This window comes from Ambystoma mexicanum, chromosome 3q (assembly GCF_040938575.1).
Source record: "Ambystoma mexicanum isolate Mex_15411 chromosome 3q, UKY_AmexF1_1, whole genome shotgun sequence".
Taxonomy (NCBI): Eukaryota; Metazoa; Chordata; class Amphibia; order Caudata; family Ambystomatidae; genus Ambystoma; species Ambystoma mexicanum.
The window spans coordinates 37,181,370-37,208,448 of NC_090926.1; the positions used below are offsets into that span (position 1 = coordinate 37,181,370).

Consider the following 27,079-nt stretch of genomic DNA (forward strand, 5'->3'; position numbering starts at 1 on the left):
GAAGGGAATCATTCGGCTGGCGGTCAGAGGCTACGGCCACATTTAATAATATAAGAACAACCACAAAAACATAGACAAGGCAATAATGGTTACTTCTAAAGTTGGAACTAAAAAGGGGTGCCACTGTTGTGTGTTGTCAAATGTCTGCAGGGATCTAATGCATCCCGACTGGTCGGGGTGAATAAGGTCCAGAAGTAGACCCTTAGCATAGATCTTGGCATCAATGTTAAAGCTGTCGGGCGGTATGGTCGGATCTTGTCGGGTCTTTGCCCGGCTCTGGAAACACCACTAACTTAGCTTGGTCCCGGGACTCCTCGATGCCCCCTTCCGCCTCGAAAGAGTTTTATATAGTCACGCCAAGTGCGTGGCAAGGATAGACTGGTGCTTTTTGTAAAAAGTCAAGGTAAAAACATCTGGGCCTCGGGTGCGGGGGGGATTATGCAGAGGGAGTTTCCCCAGTGGCTATGCGAACCTCCTCCTCTGTGATGTCTTCCTCTAGCGCCACTCTATCCGCCAATGACCAGATTGGTAATGTTTCCGCGTTTTAGGTATGCTTTCTGTGGGTCTTCTCAAGGCCTGTCTGAGGCGTATAGAGCCCCATGGAAGCCCCAAAGCACCTGAGAATAATTCCCTCTGTCTACCACGTCCTCCCCTGCGTTATCCGGGATTGTCAGGATAGCCTGGACCGCTCCCCTCTGTCGAAGCTCCCTTGCTGGTAGCTTACCCGCTCTGTTCCTCCTCGCATAGAATATCTGCCTTGCGTTAAAGAGACTCTGCTCCACCTTCTTGGCCCTCAGCAGGTCCAGTTGGCCCCTGATTGCTCTGTAGTTTTTCAGCGTAGTTCTTGCTGGGCAGGCAGTTCCCCATTTGAGGCATAAGGTTTTTTAATTGTACTTCCAGACCTTTTTCCAGTTTCCTAGTTTGTTTCTCCCTGCAGATCTTGAAAGCAATCGGCTCTCCCCTGATTACCTCTTTGAAGGCGTCCCACCAGTTCCACGGAGAGGTGTCAGACATGGCGTTTTCCCAAAAATAGGTCTGGAGTTTTTCCCCCGCAGTCGCTAATAGGACGGTGTCTGCAAGGATCCATTCCGGCAGTGCCAGAGCCTCCTCTGGCCCTGGGACATATCGATGGTTGCGCCCAAAGGGGCATGATCGGATAGTGCAATCGCTCCCAGAGTTACCTTCATTGTCCTCACCGCCAGTTGAGCCAAGACCCAGATGTAGCCTATGCGAGATAGTCTTATGGACATAGGAGTAGTATTTATGTCCCGCTTTCGAGCCCTTGCACGTTCGCCAGACATCTACCAACCCCTGAAACCTCTCTTGGATTTCTGAGACGGTGCACCCTGGGTTGTATGTCGTGCTGTACTGTGATTTTCTTTTTTTTTTTTTTTTTTTTTCTTTTTTTTTTTTTCTCTTTTCCTCTTCCCCCTCCACCAGCACCCATGCCACATTCACATCTCCGGCCAGGATGACATCCCCTCGGCCACCCCTTCAAGCTCAGCCTATGTCTTTCTAAGAAACTCATTTTGTCAGGAATTCGGTGCATAGACCGTCGCTTGGGTGAATGTGTCTGCATTAAAAAATTGACAAAAATAAATAGCCCCTGTTTATCGTCCTTTGTGCACAGCACCACCAGGCTGGGAATATTCCTGAAGGCTATCGGGACCCCTACTGTTTGTCACATTAGCCTGAATGATGGGTGGATACATCTGCAGTCAAAACCTCCACTTATCGCTCTTTTGAATGTGGGTCTCTTGTAGCATGAGTCTGGTTTCTTCACCTCAAGAAATGGTCCACCGTGCGCCACTTTACCGGGGAATTCAATCCCCTAATATTATAGTGATGACTTTAAACCTGCAGTTCGTTCCTCTTCCACCACCCCCTACCCCCGAGCCTCCTCTCATTGTCACTGCTTGAAGCCGCCCGACCACAGTCCGCCAAACTTGCATGTTGTGACTGGCGCGTTGATGCTGATCCCCTTCTCCCCCTGTCAAATCTTTGGCCCCCCCTGCTCCTTCACCTAGAACCAGTACCAGTGGCCCACAGGTCCTCTTCCCCAGCCCCCCCCACAACAACCCAGGTTGGCCCATGGGTCATAGGGACAACCTTGGGAAATGCCCCTGACCATGTACCGGAAAACAACTTGGATCCAAGAACTGCAGAGATCTCTAAACCTCACCCTAAAATGCCAAAATAGCACACTCCCCTCAACATGTACCCCGTCCCTGCCTGCAAGTGCCCCCTCTCCCCGAAACCCTTGAGTACAATTCCCAACTGCACTCTCCCAGATATTGACCTTGGGATCACGGTTCTACTCTCCCCTCCTCCCTTTCTCCCCTAGCCCAGCATGTCCTTTAGCTTGGTCCAGGCTTTCAGAGCCCAATGCCGTTTGTCTTGCCACCGTTGACCATTCCCATTGCAGCGTCCTCTAGGTGCCTCTCTCCCCTTAAGCAGAGTGGATTGTGCCACGGAAGAGTTGTACCTCGGGCCCCTTAATTTTCAAGAAGGTGCTCGTGTGGGCAGCCTTCAAGACGTCCTCTTTTTGATCATGTGACGCAAATGCGGTTAGAACATCTCTCGGGCGGGCTCCCGGTTCCCTTCCCGCAGGACCCCCTCTGTGGATTCTGTCTAGACCGATCCCATCCTGGGGGACCCCCAGGAGGAGTTGTGCGAAGAAAGATTGAACTGTCATTTTGAGGTCTCCATCTGTGACCAACTCCAAGACATTCTTAAGGCGTTTGTTTGATCGCTGTGATCTGTTCTCAAGATCTTCACACTGGCTTACTCCCTTTTCTACCAAAGCTTTCCACTGCTGCTTAGGCCAAACAAGCTTGTATGCCCAGGTCCCCCAGCGTCCTCCCACTGGGCCTAAGGTGGACCCCATATACTGTGATGTGGGCACCACAATGTCCAGGCCCTCTGCACACTTCCTCCTGGTGGGCTACCTATCTTTGCTGCTATCTGGCACCACATTGTGCCCTAGAGATACAAAAAAGGTAGCAGGCGCCCCTCTCTAGAAAGAACATGGCATAACCTGTCCTGTGGTTTTTTTCCCACTTGGAGCGTCCGCAGCCATTGTTTTTGTTTTCCCCTAGAGAGTTCATCCCAGTCGGGGAGCCCCACTATCTATTTTCCTCCGGGCTCCTCTTGTGCTATGGGGCCTCCTTGCTGGTAGGTCGTGAGGTCACCACTGGCTGGGCAGGCCTCCCCCCTCAAGGCACCCTTCTCTGTGCCATAACTGCTGTGTTCCGGGCCCCCCCGCCACTCCTCACTTGCCAAGGGTGTCCCTCTCTCTGCTGGTGCCTTCTCCGCCTCCACTGGGACTCTCCTCGCTGCCGTTCCTCGTCCCAGCTGGCAGGTCGGCTCTGGCGAGTGTAGCTGGGGAAAGGAGACACCTCATCACATCTCCCTGTTGTTGGACCCAGCCGGGGCTGCTGTCAGATCTATCCACGGGGGCTGCCTTTCCCACAGGCGCTTCTTTGCCCCTGCTGGTCTCCATTGGCACTGCTTTGCTGCAGCTAGGTGGCTCCTTCAACCGGGAGTCTCCTGGGTACTTCCCCCGGGACCTTGCGGTCACCTCCAACCTGTTTCTCAGTCTGGTTGAACCCGGCAGGGCCTCACTCCAGGGTGGGCCGCCTCTAGTTCTTTCTACTTTCTCGCTGCGGCACCAGCGCCACTGCACCCCAGCTCAGCAGGTCAGGCTCACGTGGTGTTGCCGACATTACCGGCTGTCATGGGAAGGGCTCCCGGACACCCAGTGTGCTTATCTTCTGGAGTGGCGGAAGGCAAAAACTGCTTGATTTCACATTTCGTTGCAGGCTGGGTGCGAGCTGCACGCCTCATCCCCTCCACCCCCACCCCCCGCTCCTCCACCACAGGCGGCCAACTTGGACTCCCCGTGTGTTTCTTTTTACCTGTGCTTGTAGATCAATGATGACTTAAGTGTGCCATCCTCAGGCTAGTAATCTGCTAAAATTGATTTAGAAGGAACCGGTAACCAATGTGTACTTGCCGTTTTCAGTGAAGATCACATTCTTTGGAACACATTTAATTTTGACCCTCCCATGCTGAGTAGTATTTACATGCCATGTAACTGGGTGAGGGCATGCCCAGTTACGTTGCACATGGGCCATTAGAGTACCGGTGTGACTGATGGCCATCATCCACCAAGAATGGACACCAGGGGAAGAATTGGTTGTTCTGTGCTCTTAGATCAAGTCCTTTGGGGTCTAGGGGAGAGAAGGCTTGCAGAATATGCAGAGGGAGTTTCTCCCAACGGTTCAGAAATACAGAACCATCTTACAATACTAGTTTCCACAAGTCTAAGTAAATATTCATTGCAGTGAATGAGCGAAGTTGGCAAGTGGTGTGGTTTGCTAAAAATCGATTTGACCTGCTTAATTATAAGCATTTCTTAGCCTTGCGAAGCAAGTACAACACTAGATCTTGAAGTGAGTCTTAGCTTGCTGTGCTTCCAAGCCAATTGCGATACTGCCACAAACGAATCCTGTGTGACTAGTTCGTGTTACCAAGCTATTGCTTGGAACAGTCTAGTTTTTAGTCAACGGTTATCCTGGCTTTTCAACCACTCGTGAAACAGGAAATTTGCAACAGTGCTACTCCTCCAAAAAAACCTGCTGATCCTAATAACCTTGCTAAATATTTACTGATGTTCCCCATCCCCACTGCTCCAGTCCTTGAGTGTATAATCTTTAACTGGATTACCAATTACTTCCGTTTTTATTGAATTTGCATACTTACACAATCTAGTGTTAGCCAAGCATTCATATTTGCACCTGCTTCATATTTGAATTTGTTCAGTAGATGGACCATGGGTGGTATAGCCATTCAGGCTGCATTTCCACGGATCTTTTAAATGCCATAATAGTTTTGCAAATCGCGGCTGGTACTCTAGTTTATGAACTCTGAAGAATGAAGGACTGAGTTTACCCTGCCTATGTTGGACCGTGTAATTGTAGGTTGCACACAGATTTCTGAAGCGCTGAACTAGCTTGCAAGTGTAAGGAAATGCTATTTTCTCACCCCATTTGAAAAGCGAAAAAGCACCTTCAAATAGACAAGCTGGGATTGAACAGGCAATGCAAGTGAATGTATACAGCGCTCTTTATCGTATGAACACAAGCTATCAAAGAAGAGGAATGACGCATTCAGATATCTACTTGGGAACAAATCATTTAATACTTGACCCCTACTTTACTGAAAAATAAATAGTTACTGGTGTGTATATATGATACCAGGATACTTGATGGTGTTTGTGATTACTAACAGAGGGCTTAAAGATAGAGGTGGTGCGACAGTAAAACACATCATGATCGTTGTTACGTAGACAAGGCTTGAAATGAAGATTGGATAAGCAGGAGCCAAAACCAGCTCCTGGGTAGCCAGCATTAACCAGTGACCAGAAGCTACCACTGGGGAATGACTAGCTAGTTAGTACATGGGGTTCAACAAAACTAACCTCTACATATGACACAAGTATCGTTTTGTCCATAATTTATGACCCCATGTGAATTAAATGTTGTATAGATGTGTCCTAATGTTTGTTTATAGATTGTCGCAAAACAGAGTTCATTTCACATAAGTATGTTTGTTTAGAATCCGATGGTCTGTTGAGCCAAAAGTAGCTCTTGCTATTGTTGGTGTCCAGCTAACCAGGTTCCTCTAGGCTCCAAGCAGGAGCTAAATAGCTCCCGCTTCCTTCAATTTTGGATCCTGCTTAGATCTTCAATCTCCTGATTTCTTTAATGAACATTGACTTCATAATTGCCTTTTCCAAATGTTCCAAAGCTGAAATGGAACAATGTCACCAACTAATGAATCGTGGTGATCTTATGGTGGGAGTAAAAGTCGCATGGTAGTGTTAGTCCAACAATGCCGCTGGTCAGTAGCAGAAAGGACATTGCTGTTAGGGTTAGTAGGGAATTTGTGGGGAGCTGTTCATGTTGGGATTGACCATAGGGAAGGGGTTGGAGTTAGCCTATAAATTAGAATCGGAGTTGGGGATGGATTTGGAGTAGCTGTGAAGGGAATGTAGATTGTTTTTGTTTTAGTAGATTTTATTTTTGTTTGTGTTTAAAATAGTTGGTGACCAGTGGCAACAATTTCACTCTTAACCTAGCTTGTATAGACTAAATTTTGAAATGGTGCTATCAGATATTTTACATGACTAGGTTTTCACATAGACTATCTACAACCATTAGAACAAAGGGTTCAATTTTCCTGGATCCTAGTGGTTAAAATATGCTGTTCTGGTCCGGTTAATGAAGTGCCCAATAATCCCAAAGGATGCCAAGGTATAAATAAATATATATATTATAGGAACCAGGGCCTCTCTTGGTGTCGGAGAGGAAGCTCATCCACTCCACATGGTCCGATCAGTCCTTAAAGGGATGGTCTAGTAAAGATTTTTATTTAAAAAATAGATAGGCCACATAAAAAAAAATACTAGCATCCTCTGTTTTAAAACTTCCTATGTAACATTTTGAGCTATTCAAGCTCAAAATTCGAAAAAGCAAGCACAGGGGCGCAGCCATTTTGTGAAATGGAGGCCCTCCTGTGCTGGCTTTTGCTTTTGCGGCACTAATGAAGGAAAAGCCAGCCAGCTGTAGTAAACAAAGTCTACCGCTGGGTGGCTTTCCCTTCATTAGTGCCGGGACTCTGAGGACGCGGACCGGAGACCAGAGCAGGAAAGCTGCAGCTGAATCTCGGTAAGTGCCATTTATTTGTTTTACAAAAAATAAGCACTAGCTGCGGTTTTTTTTCTAAGTTTTCCGGGCTGGAGGAGCCCGGAAAACTAGAAATAAAACCGCAGCTTTAAAAAACGTTGTATTTATGTTTGCGGCTGCTTTTGAAGCGACCGCAAACATAAATACAACGTTATTGTGTTGGAAAACGCCACGGTTTTTCTTTCCAAGTTTCTCAGGCTCCTCTGGGCTCCTCCAGCCCGGAAAACTTAGAAAAAAAACCGCAGCTAGTGCTTATTTTTTGTAAAAAAAATAAATGGCACTTACCGAGATTCAGCTGCAGCTTTCCTGCTCTGGTCTCCGGTCCGCGTCCTCCGAGTCCCGGCACTAATGAAGGGAAAGCCACCCAGCGGTAGACTTTGTTTACTACAGCTGGCTGGCTTTTCCTTCATTAGTGCCGCAAAAGCAAAAGCCAGCACAGGAGGGCCTCCATTTCACAAAATGGCTGCGCCCCTGTGCTTGCTTTTTCGAATTTTGAGCTTGAATAGCTCAAAATGTTACATAGGAAGTTTTAAAACAACGGAGGATGCTAGTATTTTTTTTTTTTTATGTGGCCTATCTATTTTTTAAATAAAAATGTTTACTAGACCATCCCTTTAATCTGTACTAATATACCTTGTCCATGTATATGGTTTGGGTCAACTGGACTTTTCCTTTATTTATAGATATCTAATTTTATCACAGGCCAGACTACGTCAATGTAATACCATTTATCAGCAGAAAGTGTTTCCAGGTGCAACAAGACAAAGGGGGGTGTGGGGGACGCGATACAGAGGAGAATGTTAGGGAGAATTCTCTGTAAGGCTAATTTCCCAAACCTAGTGAGTCCCCCAGCAGCTTTGCTGGATTTTTGGGGTTTATTTTTTTTCTCTCCTATCAATAGTGAGATTCTTTTGCTCCCACTCTTAGACATGATTTGAGGTGTTCACTTTCCATGTGTTTTATGGGCTATGGGGCCTTTTACTCCATAGGGTCTCATGTGTTTTTTTTAATGTGGGTTACACAGCACCCTCCGTGCCGTAACCCAGGGGTGTCGTAGCAACCCCCCAACATAGACTCCATACCCTGGGACTGACTACTGTCTCCCAGGGCATGTAAAGTCACCACTGGCTTTACTAGTCCCAAATTATGAACAGAAACCAGTACAAACCATCATATTGTGGACGTACTGGTCGGGGCAATTTGATTGCCCCGGGGTCTGTTGTTCGAGGGGGCACGTCTCCGTCCCCCCTGATCGTGTTTTGGCTGGTGGCAGTGGATACTACTTTTTATATTCGACCGCGAATATATCTCTATGGGATTTTCCCATTGTTCGAGGCTACCAACTTTAATTATTTAATTCTTATAGCCTCGAACATACCGCCGGTTTAATTATTTAATATTAATTCACCGGTTGGTATTTTATACCAGAACTCTATTCTAAAATGGCGTTTGTGTTCTCTTCTGTGACTCCAACCCGAGCCCTTTGTTCCACTTTTTGGCAGGCTTCTCCACAGAAGCCTCCAAAAGTGGTGCCACTCTGTCTGGGTACCACAGGGGGTGTAGTAGGGGGTTTAGGCACCCTGGACTGAAGTCGCACTCTTGTGTGATTGGCCCTGGCTCACCATTTGGCATGTTTGATTGACAGCTAGGCTGAGTGAATGGGGGTGTGCTGCATAAAAGCAGGGCTTTGGGGACGGGAACTTCAGAAGTCGCCACAGGACCTAAGAATCCGAGGAGGGAGAAGCTGAGCCGACCTGCAACGACGACGCCACCGGTGGAGCCCTGCTGAACCGTCTCACCACTTTTCCCGACGACAGAGGAGATCTCCAGTCTGGAGAGTCTTCTACCTTTGACAGGTGGGGATAACCAGTTTCGCCTTCTTTTCACCTTCCTGGAGAATCAGGATGGATAGGATGGATAGGATGGATAGGATGGATAGGGTACAGGGAGAGGGTGAAATCCCTGAGAGGTAAACAGTAGAAGCAAATATGGTTACCAGGAACACACATTGTGTGCAGTTTGGCCAGAATAACCGTGAAATGGAAACTGCTGTCGGAGATGCCAGACAAGGCTGAGTTGGCGTACAGCAAGGAATGTCATGTTCGGGCAGAGTTTGCCGTCAAAAGAAAGAGGGAAAGGACCTAGATCAGAGGCCTCTTGTACTGGGACCTAGGATCTGATAGGTGGAGGACAGGAGCCCTAGGACTACTAAACGCTAGAGGCTTGTGGGGCTAGTGGGTCCAGTTGAACTTTTTTCCTTGAACTCTTTAAACTATTGGACTTTCATTTTCCATGGGTGCAGAGACTAAAACAAAAAGTTTAAATGTTTTGAAAAAAGCTTGAGTTGTAGTATTAAAGAAAGTGAACAAAATGCTCACCTCCTGCCTTGACATAGAATAAAAATTATAAAGGGTACTTTTTTTTATTTCTTTCAAATCACCCCTTACATTTGTAAAGCTAGACCCATTGGCTTTGCTATTGCTTTTTTTACAGGATGATACACTATTGATTACCTAAATACATTGTTTTGTAATTTTGTGTTTATTTTTATTTACATTGCTGAGCTGAAACTGTTATTTGGGATGGTTTTAAAGGGATCTGCAGCTGTGTATGTGTTGACATCAGGCCGGAAAATGTGCGCTAATAGCTGGCGAGTGGAAATAGCCCACCATTTCATACATGGCATGTGTATTTGGGGAACTGGCATGTGCATTGGAGGGGTATTTATGTATTTTGAGAAATGTTCAGTTTTCCTTGAAAAAAAGTACTTTTGTGGTTCTGTCTAGTGCAACGTGGGTTTCTTCAAAGTATAAGGTTTTTGCAAAGTAATACGAGCATTCGTAAAGGCAGGCGATTGTTTATTTTTTTTTTCTTCTTTTTCAATTTTTTTCTGTGTTGGCATTTTCCAGGTGCTTTCAATATGGTATTGCCAGCCCGTAAGATGGCCACAGCTGGAGAATGGTGCAAGTACTTTGGTATATGATGCACATATAGTACCTATAGACGAGACAAAACTGCATTGAAATCTTTTACAAACCAAGTAGAATAGGTGTGAGGACATGCACTGCTTATGTAATGTTAAGCGCTTTGGATTAAGGCACTATATAAATAACACATCATTATCATTATATGGCATTTGTGTAGCGCCTACTCTGCATGGTATGGCCTTGAAGCGCTGTGTGGCTGAATGCCCCTTGGGAGGTCTGTAGACCGATATTTGGAGGAGGGATTTCTAAAATGCATATGGGCATTTTTAGCCAGCACAAAGGTAGGTAGAGGCTAGGTCCGTGATGAGGGGATGATGCCAAGACAGGTTGTCGGGGGCGGGGGGGGTAGGAGGGTCCAGGAGACTGATTATGTGAACAGCAGAACCGTTGACCTTGGCTGTATTCTATTGGAGGTAGTGATGTGTGTTTGGGTGGGTGAAGCCAAGTTTTTATTGCAGTGGGTGGGTCACCCACGGACCATAGGGGTGGGATACCGCTATTTTTCGTTATGATGGAGTGCTTGATGATCCAGCAAAGCAAGACTTGACGCCTAGTTAGGTGTGGTCTTGCAGAGCTTATCTGAAGGCCTGACTGAGATGCATTCCATGAGGGATATGTCCCACCTTGTCAATCCCTCAGGTGCCCCATGAGTAATAGTTCACCCAGGTGATGGATGAAGTCTGTGAGTATTCTGATGGGACGAGACAGGTTTTGAGAGGCTTCCTGAAGATCAGGTGATCCTCTATGCAGCAGATGCTAAATGGGATCAAGTTCCAGATGGTGGGTGCTTCGACTGAGAAAGAGGAACCCCCTGTTCTGGGAATGACTAGAAGGAGTGCTGCGTCGGATCTTGGGTTTCTGATAGGCCTGTGTTGTGCAAGTTTATACAGCAAATATTCTGGTCCTGTGTTGTGGAGAGCTTGTGAGTGATGCACATTGCCTTGAAGGTGGATCATTGCCCAACCAGCAGCCAGTGAATGACATGGAGGGTGGTTGTGATGTATCTCTAGGGCTAGGAGGAGCCTTGCAGCAGTGTTTTGTACCTTCGGATTTTCTTGGTTGTAATGCAGGTGCCCCCTGGTATAGAGCGTTGGCATAATTTTGCCTTGAAAGGATGCCAACGATTGCGGAGACTCTGTGGGAAGGTCAGGCAGTGAACGATGTGGCAGAGAATGCATCTGTCAGAGGTTAAAGATCAGAGAGGGGAGGGGGAAAGTCTCTGGCACGCGTTGGGCAGCTGGGTGAGGAGAAAGGCACGTGTATTTGGGATCTGTTGGAGAGGAAGGAGGGTATGCACTTCAGAGCTGCATCCCTGGTGCCATGCGAATGCTGTCTGTCTGTGAGGGTGGAGTAGTCGATGCAGTTGAAGGCTGCTGAGTGGTCAAGTAGAATTAGGGCAGTGGAGCCTTCCAAGTGTCTTAAATCATCCATATGGAGACTAGGCATCATTCAGTTACTTGTAAAGATCTGAAGCCGGATTGGAACGGGTTGAGGATTAGATTGGATTCTGTAAAATGGCGTAGTTGTGAGTCGGCTGTTCGGTTGATTAGGATTTGGTTCTGGGATTTGAGAGCTGAGGTGAACATCTGGGAAAGAGGCTTTGTCTGCTAGAGAAGGATCTGACTGGGGTGAGTGGGCCAAGTTCTTCCGGGAGCCAGGGGTCCAAGTGGTGGATGGAGATCTGCCCAAAAGGAGGGGTGTGAAGGTAAGGAATCGAGGAGTGTTGGGAGGAGTGTTGGGAGGAGTGTTGGGAGGAGTGTTGGGAGGAGTGTTGGGAGGAGTGTTGGGAGGAGTGTTGGGAGGAGTGTTGGGAGGAGTGTTGGGAGGAGTGTTGGGAGGAGGATGAGCTGAGCCTGCTGTTTGGTGATTGGGGTTGTAGATTCTGGAGGGGAGCTGTGAGGAGGTTTGGGAGCTTCCAGATGAAAGAGGTTGGGATGATATAGATGTTGGATGAAGGCTGATGCAGTGATGGCTGCAGAGAAAGGTGCCTGCTGGCAAGGTCCAGTGGATGACCGTGAGTATGTAGAGTGGTGGAATCCGAGCGATAGGTTGGGTACCAGGTCTGAGATGCATTTGGGGGTGTTGAAGGGAGAGGAGTCGGTGGCCTTGTGTGTTGTTGGTGTGTGCGAAGATTGCTCTCAAGGTAGGAGTCCTCTGGGTAAAGGTGGGTGTGGTGGTTACTGGGTTGGGGAGTATAAGTGAGGAGTGGAGACCCTCGTGTGAGCGTGTGGTTATAAGAAGGATGTGTATTCTGTGGTGAATTTGGGGTGCAGGGGGTGTTGAGAGGAAATGCAGGGCTTGGAATAGGTTTTTCAGTCTTGTTTCCTGTCAAGGGGAGGAGGGCGGGGCCTAGAGAGTCTTCTAGGGGAGTCTGGTGAAGGTCTTTTAGTGGTGAGGGGGTGGTGCAGGGAGTTGTGCATGGTCTGTGTGCCTGGCGGGATGATTAGCAGGTTGAGGAGTGGTTTCATATGGTTGGGTGGCCTGTGGAAGCTGCAAGGGTGTAGAGGTTGGGTTGGGGCTCCGGGGGCTGGAGGGGGTGCAGGGAATTTCTTGGGTCTGGATGTGAGGTAGGTGGAGGTGTGTTCTATAGAAAAGGCAGGGTGTCTGTTCTTGGGGCGGCAAGGTTTGCACGTCTAGGGTTTAGCGATGCAAAGCATGTGTCGGAGTAGTGTGAATGCGATGTGGAGTGCGTGTTGAGGTGGTGGTAGAGAGGTCCAGAGAGGGAAAGGGCCTGGTGGAGGAAAGCATCTTTGCAAGGCAGCCTGGGTGAGAGGGGGAGGAGAGTGATGTGATGTGATGTGATGGGTGGGAGGTTAGGTTGGACGAGAGGTAGGTTGTTTCCTCTTGTCTGTGCTAGGTTGGGTTGGAGGAGATGGCATATAAGGGTGGGGGACTGATCGGGGGAATGGAAGAGTTTCTGGTGCCTCTAATTTAGGAGCTGTTTGGGATGGTGAGAGAGCTCCCCACTGGTGTAACCTGAGGAGGAAAAGACAAAGGGGCAGCTACTAAAAAAGCGACCAAGGCCTGGGTCACTTTGGAGCAAGAAAATGCAAGCGTGCCCAACCACAATGGTAGAGCAAGTCGCAGCTGGAAACCTGCACCTGTCGTGCAAGTGTGACAAAGTACAGTAGGGCGAGTGGGGAGGTTTTCTATACTGACTCCTTTTAGAGAATGTTTATCCTATTAGCCCCTTTCTTCTCTTTTCACCCAACTGCCCTGTTTATACATAATGGAGAAAAACCCTTTTTAAATGTCATCTTTTCCTGCCGTTGAAAATTTCTGTGGAAAGACACGCAATGTATGGGCAACCACTGTCTCCCGAGGGCTCATGCCGAAAAACACTGGAAATCTACTCCGCTTTTCCATCCGAAAACCCTAAAAGATAGGCAGACGAAACACTGGGCTGCTCACGCTATGCAGGCTGAGGCTTCCATAGACGGGACGGAAGACTCCAGTGAGGACAGTTATGCAGTCATTAGGGATGCCGAAGGCGATCAGGATCAGTCCAGACCCCAGGTGAAGGCCCCCCCAACTCGGAGAAGAAGGCCGGCGGTTCTGTGATGGACACAACATCCGGCATTCACCCACACATAAGCATAAACACGCTAAAGACATACCCAGTGGCCAACCCTCGGAGTGTCGAGGCCCATGCGGTGACCGGGGATAAAGTCTCAGATTCCTCAATGTCCGCTGAGCCATCGCGCACGCTTTCACTTATCAACGTCTCCCGACAAGCAAAACAAAAGGTCGGTTCGGACAGAACATATAAAAAGTCCCACCTTTCTCACGCCGAAGAACAGGCATTGAAGGGCATCTTGGCGCCTCCTGGAAAAAAAAGTGCTGAAAATACAAGCTCTATTCCCGAACCTGTTAGCACATCTCTCCTAAAGGCTAAGTCACAGAAAAAACACAAAATGTCCACGTCATTTACTCCCGAGGCCACCCAGAGTCTTCCACTCCCTTAGACACCTTCTCTGGGGCTATGTGCCTTCACTCAAAATCAATCCCTAAAAAGGAACATATCTCCGACACAAGGCGAGCAAACAATTGGCTCACCACAACTGACAAAATCTCACTAGAAATAGCCTCAATCACACACAAATGCCTCAACAATGCTGCTCCTCGATACCTCTCAGATCGACTTAAGAGATACTTCCTCAACCGACCCGCCAGAACCGCGCACACCAACCCCCTTGCAGTGCCTAGATTCAAACGATTCAAAACCAGAGGAAATAGCTTCCCGGTGAAAGCGGCCAAACACTGGAACTCCCTTCTCCCTGCCTTAAGGGCTGACCAGATATACTCTCAGTTTAGGCTTAACTACATTCATTGGATTAAGGAAAACGACCGCTAACTCAGTCGATGCTCACTATGTGACCTGACGCCCCTCCCTCTTGTACATATTGTAAACTGCTGATTCTTTGCACCGATCTTTGTGTATCTTGCACTGTATTTATTTGCATATCAATGTACAGCAATGCAAACAAGCTGAAAATATTCTTACTGCTTTCTGCGCCCTGATATCCCCGGGTCTGGTGCGCATTATAAATAATAAAACAAACCCCTATTAAGGATGTCACCCCTTCCCAGGGCCCTGTCATCTCGGGCTTCCCACCAGAATATCAGTTTACACCGGAACAATTAAACAAGATCTTAGGGCGAATGTCCTAGTCGTAGACTTTATGGACAGACTCCAAGATCAGTTAACAGCACTCGGAGATGCCTCAAAGCCAGGGACATCAGCAGAGTCACCCCCCTGCCAAGAAACCCTGCCTTGAGCTAAAGCCTAGCACCTCTGCTCTAGGTACTCCGGCCTCGGCAGCCCAAGACAGTTCTCGATATCAGGACCCATCGCAAGACCCATATTATTCTGACCAACCAGGGTCCGGGGTGATCTCTATAGCCAGGATCAAGACCGGCACTACGATGATGTCGACATTTATGTAGTACAGTTCCCCCCCCCCCCCCCGACCATCAGGACTAGCCAGTTGACAACAAATTACAGTATAACTGTTACTGAAGGCGGCGCAACATTTCAACATTGACACTGAGGTAACACAAGCGGATAAGGACTTTGTGGAAAATATCCTGGGGACAAAAAGGCAGCCACGCCATTCATACCTCCTTTTGCAATCAATATCAATACTGACAATAGAATAGAAAAGCTGTACAGGGCCGCACCCACTGACCCCTAACACCCCCCCCCCCACCCCCCCCCAGTCCCCCCGTGTACATTGGGGGCCAACTCAAATCAGATTCCCGGGTAGTTACTACCACCAGAAAGCGGGCGGGCACTCCCCTGGCATCAGCAGAGGCCGCGCCAGGCAAGGAGAGTAAAAAGATGTACACATTTGGGAGAAAGGTAGCTTCCTCTGCAGCATACCAGACAAGATTTGCAATCTATACAACCATGTTAGCTAGTTCTGGCTGCCACAAATGGGACAAGCTTGAACAACAACTTCAGGCTGTCCCAGAACCACTGATGACCCAGCTGCTTAAAACTGTTTCAGAAGGTAAGCAAGTCTCAAGCTGCATCCTGAAAAACAATCTTGGTGCGGCAGACAACACGGGATGCATTATAGCCGAAGGGACCCTCATTAAGCGGCATGCCTGGTTTAGGCAGTCTGGGTTTAAGCTGGAGACCCAAGCTACCCTCTTGAATATGCCAGTAGAACCAAACGTCCTATTCGGTAAGGCGATAGAGGACGCCCTAAAGAGTGCCAAGGACGAGTATGATTAAGTCCTTTGGGCAACAGACCTTATTCCCAAAGGGTTTCCCCAAATTCAGAAAGATTTCGGGGACAGAGCGACAATGTTCTCAAACTACTTGCAGGGAGGACAATCCTCGTCTTGGAACCTGTCTCAAGGCCAGGGTTCCTAGTTTCAAAGTGGGAATAAAAGAGGCGGCGGTAGAGGCAGGACCTCACCTGGGAGAGGCTCCGCCCCTCCCAAACAATGATACACTGCTTCAGGTCCCCTCCCATGCAACTCCAGTAGGACGCCAAATCTCTCAATTAACCCACGCATGGGAGGAGATAACATCGGACAAATGGATGTGTCCACCGTAGCAGGCGGGTACTGCATAGGGTTGATTCAGAAACCATCTTACCGCCTGCCAAGACAGAAGAAACAAACAGCAGAAGAAAAAGCCATACTGCTGGAGGGAGTAAAGGTGCTGCTGGAAAAGTACTCAGTAGAAATAGTCCCTGGTAAACAAGGTTATCTATTCAACGTACTTTCTTGCGCCAAAATAAAACCTTACCAATGCGCCCAGTACTAGTATGTCAAACGGAAGTTTTGCATTTCCACGCTTCAGGAGGTGATTCCACTCCTGAAACGGGGGGCGGGGAGACTACATGGCAACATTGGACATGACAGATATATACTTTCATATTTCAATGCACACAGAAAATACCTGCATTTCAAGATGGAGGAGTACACTACCAATTCAAAGTACTCTCATTCAGTATCTCCTTAGCACCAAGAGTATTCACAAAGGTGCTTGCAGTAGTGGCAGCACACTGCACAGAAAGTCCATCTCAGTATACCCTTATCTGGACGACTGGCTGATCACCAGGGGCTCTCCTGAAATGTGCAGGCTAAACACGCAAAAGACTATAGACCTTCTCTTCAATCTGGGTTTCTCCATCAACGAGGAAAAATAAAGTCTAGTCCCCAGCCGAAGAAAACAATTTCTGGGGGCTTTCCTACACTCAAAAGAGGAGCTGGCATTCCCCACAAGCGAAAGAGTACGATACGAAATATGCAGCTGCAGGTACCTCAGTACAAGGTTGGTCGACAGATGACGGTACGCAAAGCAATGCACTTGGTAGGAATGATGGCCTCTTGCATTGATTTAGTTCCTCACACGCACCTGCATGGTTAGTGACTCAGGCAAGCGGAACGATCTAGTGGTTGTTTCGCTATGCCTGGTTCAAGCTCTTTGCTGGTGGTCCAAGGACAATCTATTAAAAGGAAAACCTTTTTGCACTCCACCAGCCCAAGTGATCCTAACTCAAGAGTCCTCACTCGCCAGTTGGGGGGCACACTATCTCCACCACACACCACACAGCTCACGGACAGTGGGCACTCACTACTGCCCAAAGACATAATCAACTTCCTGGAGCTCTTGGCAGTCCTCAAGGCTCTTCAAGCTTTTCAGCAACATTTCCAGGGTCTGATGGTGCAATTCCTCACAGACCGCACAACAGCCATGTTGTATCTGAACACACACTCTCCAAGTCTGTCCAAACTGTCCCAGACGATATTGAAGAGGGAACTCGAGCGGAACACGTTCTAACATCCCAACATGTTCCAGGGGACCTCTATTCTCTGGCAGACACGTTAAGCAGACGCCCTCTACCAGAAGAACACGAGTGGCAACTCGACAGATATCCTAGTTGCAATATTCTCACTATGGGGTCACCCCCCACTAGACTTGTTCGCCACATAGCTAAGCGCTTAATACCCAGACTTTGCGTCCAGGTTTCCCCAGCCAGGGTCCAAGGGGAACGTCCTGTGCATGAACTGGTCAGGGAAATGTGCTTGCGCTTTTCCCAAACACCACTCCTGAGCTGGATAGTGCACAAGATGCACCAGGAACAAGTAACCCTAATCCTGGTTGGTCCTATGTGGGTGAGACAGCCCTGGTTTCCACATCTGCTCAAACAGGCGATGTGCGACCCAATCAAGCTTCCGTGCCTGTACAACATGCTAACACAACACAAGGGAGCATCTCTCCATCTGCACCCTCAATCTATGAACTTGGTAACTTGCCTCCTGAAGTTATAGAATTTGGCCACTTGAGTCTTCCACAAAGGTGTATGGATATCCTAAAGGAGGCACGAAAGCCCAACACCAGACACTGCTTTTTCAATAAGTGGAAGAGATGTATGATCTGGTGCAGGTCACAAACGCTAAACCCAAAAAAATGGTCCCCCAGCTAACATGCTACACTACTTGCTTAACTTAATAGACTCCGGCCTAGTATTCAATTCCTTAAAGGTACATCTGGTGGCGGGCCTATCGGCTTACATCACTTTACAGGACAAGGTGTCCTGGTGGAAATTCCCGGTCATCAAGGAAGGGTATATTTCCCCACAAAAGCCACTCCCCTCCCCCACTCCTGGTTGGGATTTCGAAGTCATGCTCCCCAATCTCATGGGGCCGCCCTTGGGGCCTATGCATAAGGCCAGCCTAAAGCACCTTATCAATAAAACTGCCCTCTTGGCAGCTAACACCTCCATAAAACGAGGCAGTGAGCTACAGGCTTTATCAGTACAAGACCCCTTTTTCATCATATACAAGGCCAAGGTTGTCCTTCAAACACATCCTAGGTTTCACCTAGTTAATTTCAAAGTTCCATGTAAACCAGTTCATAGAACTCCCGACCTTCTTTCAGAATCCTTCAAACTCTGCAGAAAGAAGCCTCCATACACTAGATGTACCGAGGCCAGTCTTGTACAATGTGAACAAAACTAAACCTCTAAGAAAACAGATAACTTTGTTTCAATAGCACCTGTGAAAGAGGACGATCCCATCAAAAAACGCCATGTCCAAATGGATAGTCCAATGCATACAGCTCTGCTATTCCCTATCTAAAAGAGTTTTACCTTTCACTCCCAGGGCTTACTCTACCAATGTACAGGAGCTTCCTTAGCCTTTATTTCAAGTGTCCCTCTGGACGCCATTTGCAAAGCTGCTACATGGAGTTCCATCCATACCTTTAAACTGCATTATTGCATTGACACTCACTCTAAAGCTGATTCACCGGTGGGACAAGTGGTTCTAAAACATTTCTCTGCTGCTGTACTTTCTCACTTCCCACCTCCTTCTCAAGATACTTCTCGCTAATCTATGCAGAGCATGTGATCTAAGCAGATCCACAATCTCCTGAAGGGATAAATTACTCATCATAATTGTATTCCTGTTGCCTGGCTCTGCTTAGATTCACATGCTCCCCTTCTCCCACGCCCCTATTGGAGTAGAAGGGGCATATATGTTTATCTGGGTTATCACTGTTTCTGCTTTATCATTTTTACTCAAGCTACACTTCATGCAGCCTCATGTCAGAAACGAACAATCTGAGGGACCTCGACATGTGAAGGACCATGGGTACAGTACACGTCAAAGTAGGAATAGTATTGCTAACACGCTCTGGTGACGTCAGTTTTCGAAAACAAATCTTGTAATACTCTGACACTATCACAAGATGTCGGACTATGCAGAGCATGTGAATCTGTATCGTACTATTTTTTTTTTTTTGTTTTGTTTTGTTTTTTTTTTCTTCAAATCTTGATGTTTACACTGCTGTGTGTATTCTTAAACAGGAAACCCTGTATTTGCACTTTATTTTGATCAATGTCTCATAAATTAAGGTGTTTGTGACATCTCACATGTAGTTGGCGGCTTACAGCTGAGCATGTAACCCACATAAACAATATATATATATATATATATCGCCATTCAGCCCAAAAATATAGTGATGACTTTTGGTCCATATCGCCCAGCCCTGGCTGCAGCAAACTTGGTTAAGGCTTTTTTATTACAACAGGAGCTCCTACACAGCTGTTATTTTAAGCCATTACTCTCAGAAGACTGTTTAAGAATAAGACTGACAGGCCTTGCAAAGCACAAAGCTTCAGGTTACTGTGTGATAGAGCTAGGTCTAAGCTTTTTGGGCAGGGAGGAGCAACTAGTTGGTGGAATGGTCATCGGATTACCATTACCATTGCCATGGGTAAAATGCCAAAACCCTAAATGATTTGTCCTTTTTATTATCCCCCCCCCCCCCACCGACCCCAATTTGTAATCTAACAGTTTTGGCTTATGTGCTGCTATCTAATAGCCAGCTGTGAAATTGGTGGTTTTGCTCGGGTTTTAGGGTCTCTGCACTACAAGGCACTTCTGCAATCCTAAAGAAAGGGAACATTTGACCTTTTCAATACAGCAGATTTCAAACGCTGAGCAGAACTAGCTGCCAACAGTAGAGTACACTTCTTTAATCTTTCAGCACTCTGGTGTGTTCCTCGTCTGTTAAATTCTGCTCCGATAATCTGACTCAACATAAAGATCTGATTCACCCCTCGGTGGACCCAATTTAGATCATACAGTATTATGCAGGGCCTGTTTAGATCTTTTTGTGGGTAGCATTTGGAGGCACTACAAATAGGTCAAGTGGCATCCCTGTGTGTCTTTTGCATTGACTCTAGTGATGGACAGAATTGATCTAGTTTTGTAAAAGTAAAGTTATCTGATTTCTACTTTTATTTTTTTAAATCTCCTTCAGCAATGTATCCTTATTCCTCCCCTCTTTCTCACAATCTTGATTTCTTACTCGCGATATTTCTGCTCACCCTTCTCTAATTTTCTTTTTCTTTCCTCAAAGGTATCGAGCCTGGCCACATCCCTGGTGTGGTCAACATGCCTTTCACCAGCTTTCTGACGGAGTCGGGGTTTGTGAAGTCACCGGAACAGCTGCACCAGATGTTCAAGGAAAAGCATATCGACCTTGCTCGCCCCCTGGTGGCCTCCTGCGGGTCTGGAGTCACAGCCTGCCATGTGGCACTTGCCTCCTTCCTGTGTGGGAAGGAGGACACCGCAATCTATGATGGGTCTTGGGTGGAGTGGTACATGAGGGCACGACCTGAGGATGTGGTGTCTGAGGGCAGAGGGAAGACTGTATGAAACCACAATGTACCTCCTACACTTGTATTGCTTTGGGTAAGGGTGTGAATGAACTGCTATCAAGCACTCCCACAACTCCATCTGTGAATGTATGGGCCCAACTCCATACCTGTGAGTGATCTTGTACAACTTTGCTGCAGTGTGTGGACTCATTCTGCAGTGCTAGCAGGCAGGCTACCAAATTGCTGTTTGGGATTGGGCACCCCTCCCACCCCCACGCAGTGTCCATTAAAAAAAAAGCTGCATCATGAGCTTGACCAATCTGATGTTTTGGAGTACTTGCTATTACAATATAATACAAGCGCAATCCATTCAAATCTCGTGATGAACACACACGTCAACAATGGTAATAACAAGAGGGGACATTTTCATTTTGCAACCATTTGTTGGATTTCGATTTGGGGTGGGAATTATGGTTTACTTGATTTGTAACGAAATAAACTGATTTTCTTGGGGGAAATTTCTAAACCCTCTGATTATGTACTTTAAACTGATTTGTGTGGGTGATGCTGCAATCCTGCAAGGCTAGAAGGGTCCTTTGTGGCAAATTGGTGATGCACAGGTACTGTAGAGGAGTGTGACAGCTGCAAGAAGTGATCTGTGATGCACATTTAGAAGGGACCCAACCGTCCCTCATCGTGCAATTGGTGATGCGTATGTGTTGATATCCCTGTGGGTGAGTTCAGCAATGCAGGCACGGAAAGAGTGATCGTTTCTGGTGGAGAGCGCTGTTCCACTTCGGAGGCTCCTAGAAACAAAATACTTGGAACAATGACTTAAAAGTGTGGTTATTTTAGAAATGGGTGTGTGGTCTTTAGGGTCATGTCTTGAGAAACGGAGGCTTGGTTTACTACTTAGTGTGTTTGTTTTTTGTTTTTTTTAAATTCTTTTTTAAACTAACATATTAGTTCAAATAGTCATCCCTTTATATAATTAATTTCGAGTGGTCTTCAGCATCCTAAGCATGCAAATTCTTCAGTTACTTGTCGGTATGTACAGTCTTGAGCATGGGCGATTGTGTGTGATGGGCAACTGCCCATAACTGAGAGTAAATGGGGAATTTATGTTCCAGCCCCATGGGTTCATTCTACAGTGTAGAGATACCATGCTTGCCACAGCAGGAGGATCCAGGTGAACCCGTATTGGCTCTATACAGCAGCAAATCTGTGAATGAAGCAAATTGTCACATAGTCTCACGTGGCGTATATCCTTGAGTTGGCCTGTCGTTCTAGAGTCCAAGAACTGTAATTTAGGTAAGTGACCTTGCCATCACGCAGAGACCATGTTAAGGAAAGTGGATTGGATGCAAATGTGTGTAAAACATGCTACTTTATGATTCACCTGCTTGTTCGCATAGTCTGAGCCATGGACAGGCAGGCCCTTTTACTCTGGCCTTTAGGGGTGTATGCTATGGTTTTTGGGTGAGGCTTAGGATGTTTGAGGGGAGCAGATTAACTTGAGAACAGCAAGTTGATAGAAACATGCGGGTAGAGAAGACCTGAAATATTTGTGTTTTTCATTTAAATGATTGGTTCACATTGGGGTGGCATGACTAAATTCATGCCCCCAATTATACAGTCCCATTCCACAATTCTGGGTAAGAAAAACAGAGTGATTTCTGGACTTTAAATGGATTTAAAGAATGATGTACATCTGAACGGTGGTTGCGATCTTTACACCAAGGAAATGATTGCAATGTTATAGGTACAAAAACAATTGGTCAGTAAACAAAAATGTACCTGCCTTCATGAATCTTAATAATTTCAATTCACACAAGCTTTCATTTCTGTATATACTAAACTGTAAAAGATGCTTGCCATTCTAAATGCTTCTATTGCTTGTCATCTTTAACTTTACAAGAGCATTTCAACATGATGAATCACATTGTGGTGGTTGAATAATGTCAAAATAGTCTTTATTTTCCCCATTGACATCCACCATTTACATATCAAAATGTTTTTTCTACATTAAATGTGGTGCAGGGATTCTTACATGTGTATGCAAATTTCAGTGTACATCGGCTTCCAATCTGCATTTATGCAGCTTACAATCTGTTTCTATTCATTTTCCTTCAGCTTTAAAAGTTTGGGCTGGCGATCTAATCTTGGCCAATACAAGGTACGCCCTTGCCCTTTCACACTACACAGATCTACCAGCGTATTTTCAGGATAAGGGATTTTAGCGGTTTGACACTTCCAAGATTTTCTGTGAGTAGGATGAATTCTAGGTGCTAATTTATTTTGTGCAAACATCTAATTTATGACTAGGTTACCCTATGACCAAAATGTTCACAATATCACCTTTGGTAATAGTATTGAGGACACTATGGCGTGCATGCTTTCTTGCTGGCATGAGCCAAGGATTCTATTTTAATTTGGTAGGAAGTCTACAGTCTGCCTTCAATTTGTACCAAATGCTGTCCTCTCGATTCAGAAATGCATTGAGTTTTAAGGAAGTGACCCCTCACTTGTGCTCCATTTAAATGAGAGACAAGGCCTCGTTCAACACTGCACCTCTTTGTCACATTAGCATTCCCCTTTGCTCCTGGATGCTTTTTATTCCTGGAATTTTACCATGGACAGCACTATGGGCAATTTGGAGTTCTATATTGAGGTTTCTTATACTAACGTTTTAAAGATTCTTATTTTTCGAGAATCAGCTGGGACCCAGTCAGTCTGGAATTACACGATCAGCAAGGTCTGTTTTCAGCTGCCAGTTTGGAAAAAGGGCTGATCTCGATCTGAAAATCCTTCTGTCTCCAGCCTACCTGAGAACCAGTCATCAAGATGGTTTCAGTTCTGCTCCCCAGCTACCTTATTCCAGTTGTAACTAGTAATATTCTTCAATAGTAATCCCTCATTTCTGCGTGCATGCTATTTTATAATCTTCAGCTCCTTCCCTCATCTTGTGACTTGAAAGAAGGAACTCCTCCATCCAAGTCCCAGGTTTGCAAAGGAGGGAGGTAGCGTCACTGCTAAATTTATGAATAGGCATTTCTTTTTAATACCTGTAACTTTGGGTATGAATGTGCGAGTTTAATAAAAATCAAAATCATTATATCCTGTAGATCAGAACACAGAAGTCACAGAATGTTCCTGTGCAATGTCAATTCTCAATTATTTTTCCTACTTTTACCCTTTGTTTCTCATTTGACTCCTCTTTCCACACATCACAGACCTTGCCAAGAAGTCCAACTTTTAGCTCCACCTTCTCAGGGGCATTCTACCTTTTCTACCCTTCCCCCAGAAGCTCAATGTCTCTAGAGCCCTGGTTCTATCTAGGCTGGACTACTGTAACAACCTCTTCCTCAATCTTCCTCTTTCCTCCCTTCACCCCCCAGAATAGGACTGCAAGACTTATGCTTGGCCTCAAGCCAGGGACCCCATCTGTCCAGCCCTAAAATCTCTCCACTGCCTCCGGGGGGCCGCAAAGATCAAATTCAAGACCCTTTGCATCCACAAGGCTGTCTGGGGCATGGGACCTCTTTACATCCAGCTTTCTCTCCCTAAATACCTCCCTGCCAGAGTTCTTCGGTCCTCCAGCTCCAACTCGCTACAGGTCAAACGTTTCTCAAAGCAGAGAGTGGGAGGTAGATCCCTGTCCTCGGCTGACTCCTCTGGAACACCCCCCCACCCCCACACCCCCTTCAGTCTTGAGCTGGATCGTCTCAAGTTCTGGAAACTTCTGAAGACTCATTTTCTCACCCTCCGTCCCTCTCCCCCTCCCATGCCAACTCTCCCTCTCCCTCTCCCTTTCCCGCTGTGACTGAGGCCTGGTTCCTTCAGAGTCATACAGGGGCCAGACCACCCCCTACCAGTCCCCCCAGCATCCTTTGCCAGCACTTGCCTTTGGGCTACCTTTCCCAGACTAGCCCAACTTGGTCCTCCCTGTCCATCGCACTCATCCTCCCTTTTCCCTGTGGCAGTTGCCCACCCCCCTTCCTACATGTCTCCCTTCATGCCCCCCCTGCACTTACCACCTGGTTAAGCACTTGCGCGGTAGGATTTTCACAAGAGCAATATAACCGTTGTTTTGTTGTTGCGATTCCCCTTTCACCCCATAGCCCATATCTTGTCTTGTTGCACCTGGAAACGTGTGTATATAGGTGCCATACAAATGTTCTATAAATAAAATTATGCTGAAAAAATGCAATTTGTTTTAAGTTGGTAGGACCTTCCATGATGGAGTTTTTTTTTTAAACAATTGCATTTTGTGGTTAAAATTTAGCCCATGTAACTTTCATATTCATTTTATAAATAAAGAAATGCTGACTTCAGCCAACTTGGGTCGCTTTTGGTACATCTTATGCACATTCTCCTCCATGATATTACCTCATGTCCATGATGGTTACATTGGCTTGTTCAGAGTTCGCATGGCTTCAGCTAAATGGATTTTATGAGGGGCCTGGATTTAATATGTGGTCTCTTTTTACTTTGTCCATTAGCCAGTGTCTGGCAATGTTTTAGGATGTTCATGCTTGGAATTAGTTTGAACATGGCAAGTCATGGCCTTACTTACTGTAACCCCATATCATATAATGTGGCTGGGGCTACTGAAGTGAGCTGAATCCTAGGTCCACAGCTACATGTACCATGGAGTAGAACAACGACTACACAGTTTCCATCTTAAAAGAGTTAGAAGCAATTCTGTACTTTTTACATCTCATTCAAAGTTAGTGTTATTCAACATTATATGAAATGTATAGCAAGATAAGATGATTGAAAAGGAATAAAAGGTTATTTTCTAAAAGGGCTCACAAGTGCACCTTCTGCCAACAATAATAGGACCTTGGTACTGGGAGGAAATCCTTGGAGTGTTCATGCCAGGAAGATAGCTCATCTGGTTGAGTGCTCGTTGCTGCAATCTGAGCGTGATCTACAGGTCTGAATCCCAGCAAGGTCCACTCAGCCTTTCATCCTTCCAAGGTCGATACAAGATCACCCAACCCGAAGTTGATACTCATTTATTTAAATATGTTCTCTGTAAAGTGCTTTGGAGAAAGTGCTATATAAAAACACATTATCATTTATAATATTTTCACATAGTTCACCATTGAAAGGAAGACCTTTCACCGTTTTAAAATTAGATTTATTTTCTTTACACATGGCTTCCGAATTTTAGGAGTTTGCTGAGAAATTGAATTCTTTTTAAGCTTCGGGGCTGAAAAAATCTACGTTCCCGGACCCAAGAAGAGTTATTTTGCTGATAATCACACTCCACATGCTTGGGCCTTTAATATTTTTATTTTTTATTTGTTTCTAAAATAACCTTTACAAAATTACATCAAATCACATCATTACATTGATTTAAAAACCACATTGTCAATAATTAAAAGACTCATAACCTTTAATTATGTAAAATTTCTTAAAGTCTATTAATACAGTAAATGCATAAAACATCAGATATATAATGATTAGTATTTTTATACATGTGGCAGAAGTTCCAATTTCCATATGCATTTTGCTGCATGTTCCAAGCCCATTCCAGGATACCTACGAAATGGTTCCAATTTGTAAGGTGTTCTTTTACTTTGTTTAAACATGTTTTGGTTGTGTGTGTAGTCATTTGTACTGTTTGTTCAGGGGCACCTTTGTCATCATGACAGCAAGCAAGATGCATAATTTTGTGAATGGTGCCTCTTGCTCTTTCAGAAAAATCTTTCTATCATTATTTCGCTTTAAGGAAACTATCTGTGCTGCGTTTTCTTCCACAGACCTAAAACTGCTTGTATGACATGTCCCAGGGTCATGCTAAAATGATGAGTAATAGAAATATCAACAGTAAGCTAAGAAGATCAAGAACCCACTTGCTAAGACCATACATGGTAGGTGTCGTTCCTTGCTACCCTCTTGGGCACGTTTGCCCAGAGTAATATAATCTCTTAACAGGCTGAAATTGTGCACTTGCAAAGCCATAAACCTTGCTGTGTGCGAATTGACTCTTGGTGATAAAGAAATGGTGTGCTGTGTGCATGTGGGTAATGTATGCAGTGAGTCTCTTTATTAAGTGGCGTGATAAGTGGTCTGTCAGTGAGGATTCTTTCCCTGTCTATTGTTTTGGAGGCACAGCATCATTTTCCTTCACTGCTCGTAAAGGATTAAGAACTTACATACCTGCGAAGCGAGAAGTGGTCTGTCGGTGGTCAGCGCGAGCAGTGTGGAGTAGTGGTAGACGGCCAACAGACCCCCCACCCCGCCCCCAATCATACCAATAAGAGGTGTGGGCTTCACCTCTTAAAAACCATCCTGTGACCTTGCACCAACCATAAGGGCATCAACAAAATGGACAGAGTTTAGCAAGGACGGTTCCAATCCTTTCTGGAGTAGTGGTAGGTCTGCTTTTCTCCAAACATTGTAACATTGTCTGCTTACAAGAAGAAAACAAATCTATATACTAAAACGGATTGTAGCTGGACATAGACGCTGTTCGGCAACAAGTGGGAGGGAAAAGAAAATCCATATTGACTCCTGATTTGTTCAAGTGCTTAGCTGTTCTGGCACACGTTTAATTGCTGTGTAGCTGGAGAGAAGAGAAGACACTGGGTCTTTCTGCTCATTCGGTGGTGATTGTACACAGTCCCTGCACAGCTTATGCTCTTTGAGCCTTGTTTGTACTCACTTTTGCACTGCGACTGTGGAGCTCATGCTCTTTGAGCCG

At 46.1% G+C, this 27,079-nt stretch overlaps 1 protein-coding gene across 1 annotated transcript in view; it reads left to right on the forward strand.

Moving 5' to 3' along the window:
• Positions 1-20,882, forward strand: part of LOC138582063 (3-mercaptopyruvate sulfurtransferase-like) — a 43,895-nt gene extending 23,013 nt beyond the window's left edge. Inside the window, exon 3 of the mRNA XM_069653012.1 lies at positions 20,124-20,882. Within this exon, the coding sequence (XP_069509113.1) occupies positions 20,124-20,422 (299 nt within the window). The 3' untranslated portion in view covers positions 20,423-20,882. The remainder of the gene's footprint in view (positions 1-20,123) is intronic.
• Positions 20,883-27,079: the final 6,197 nt, after the last annotated feature.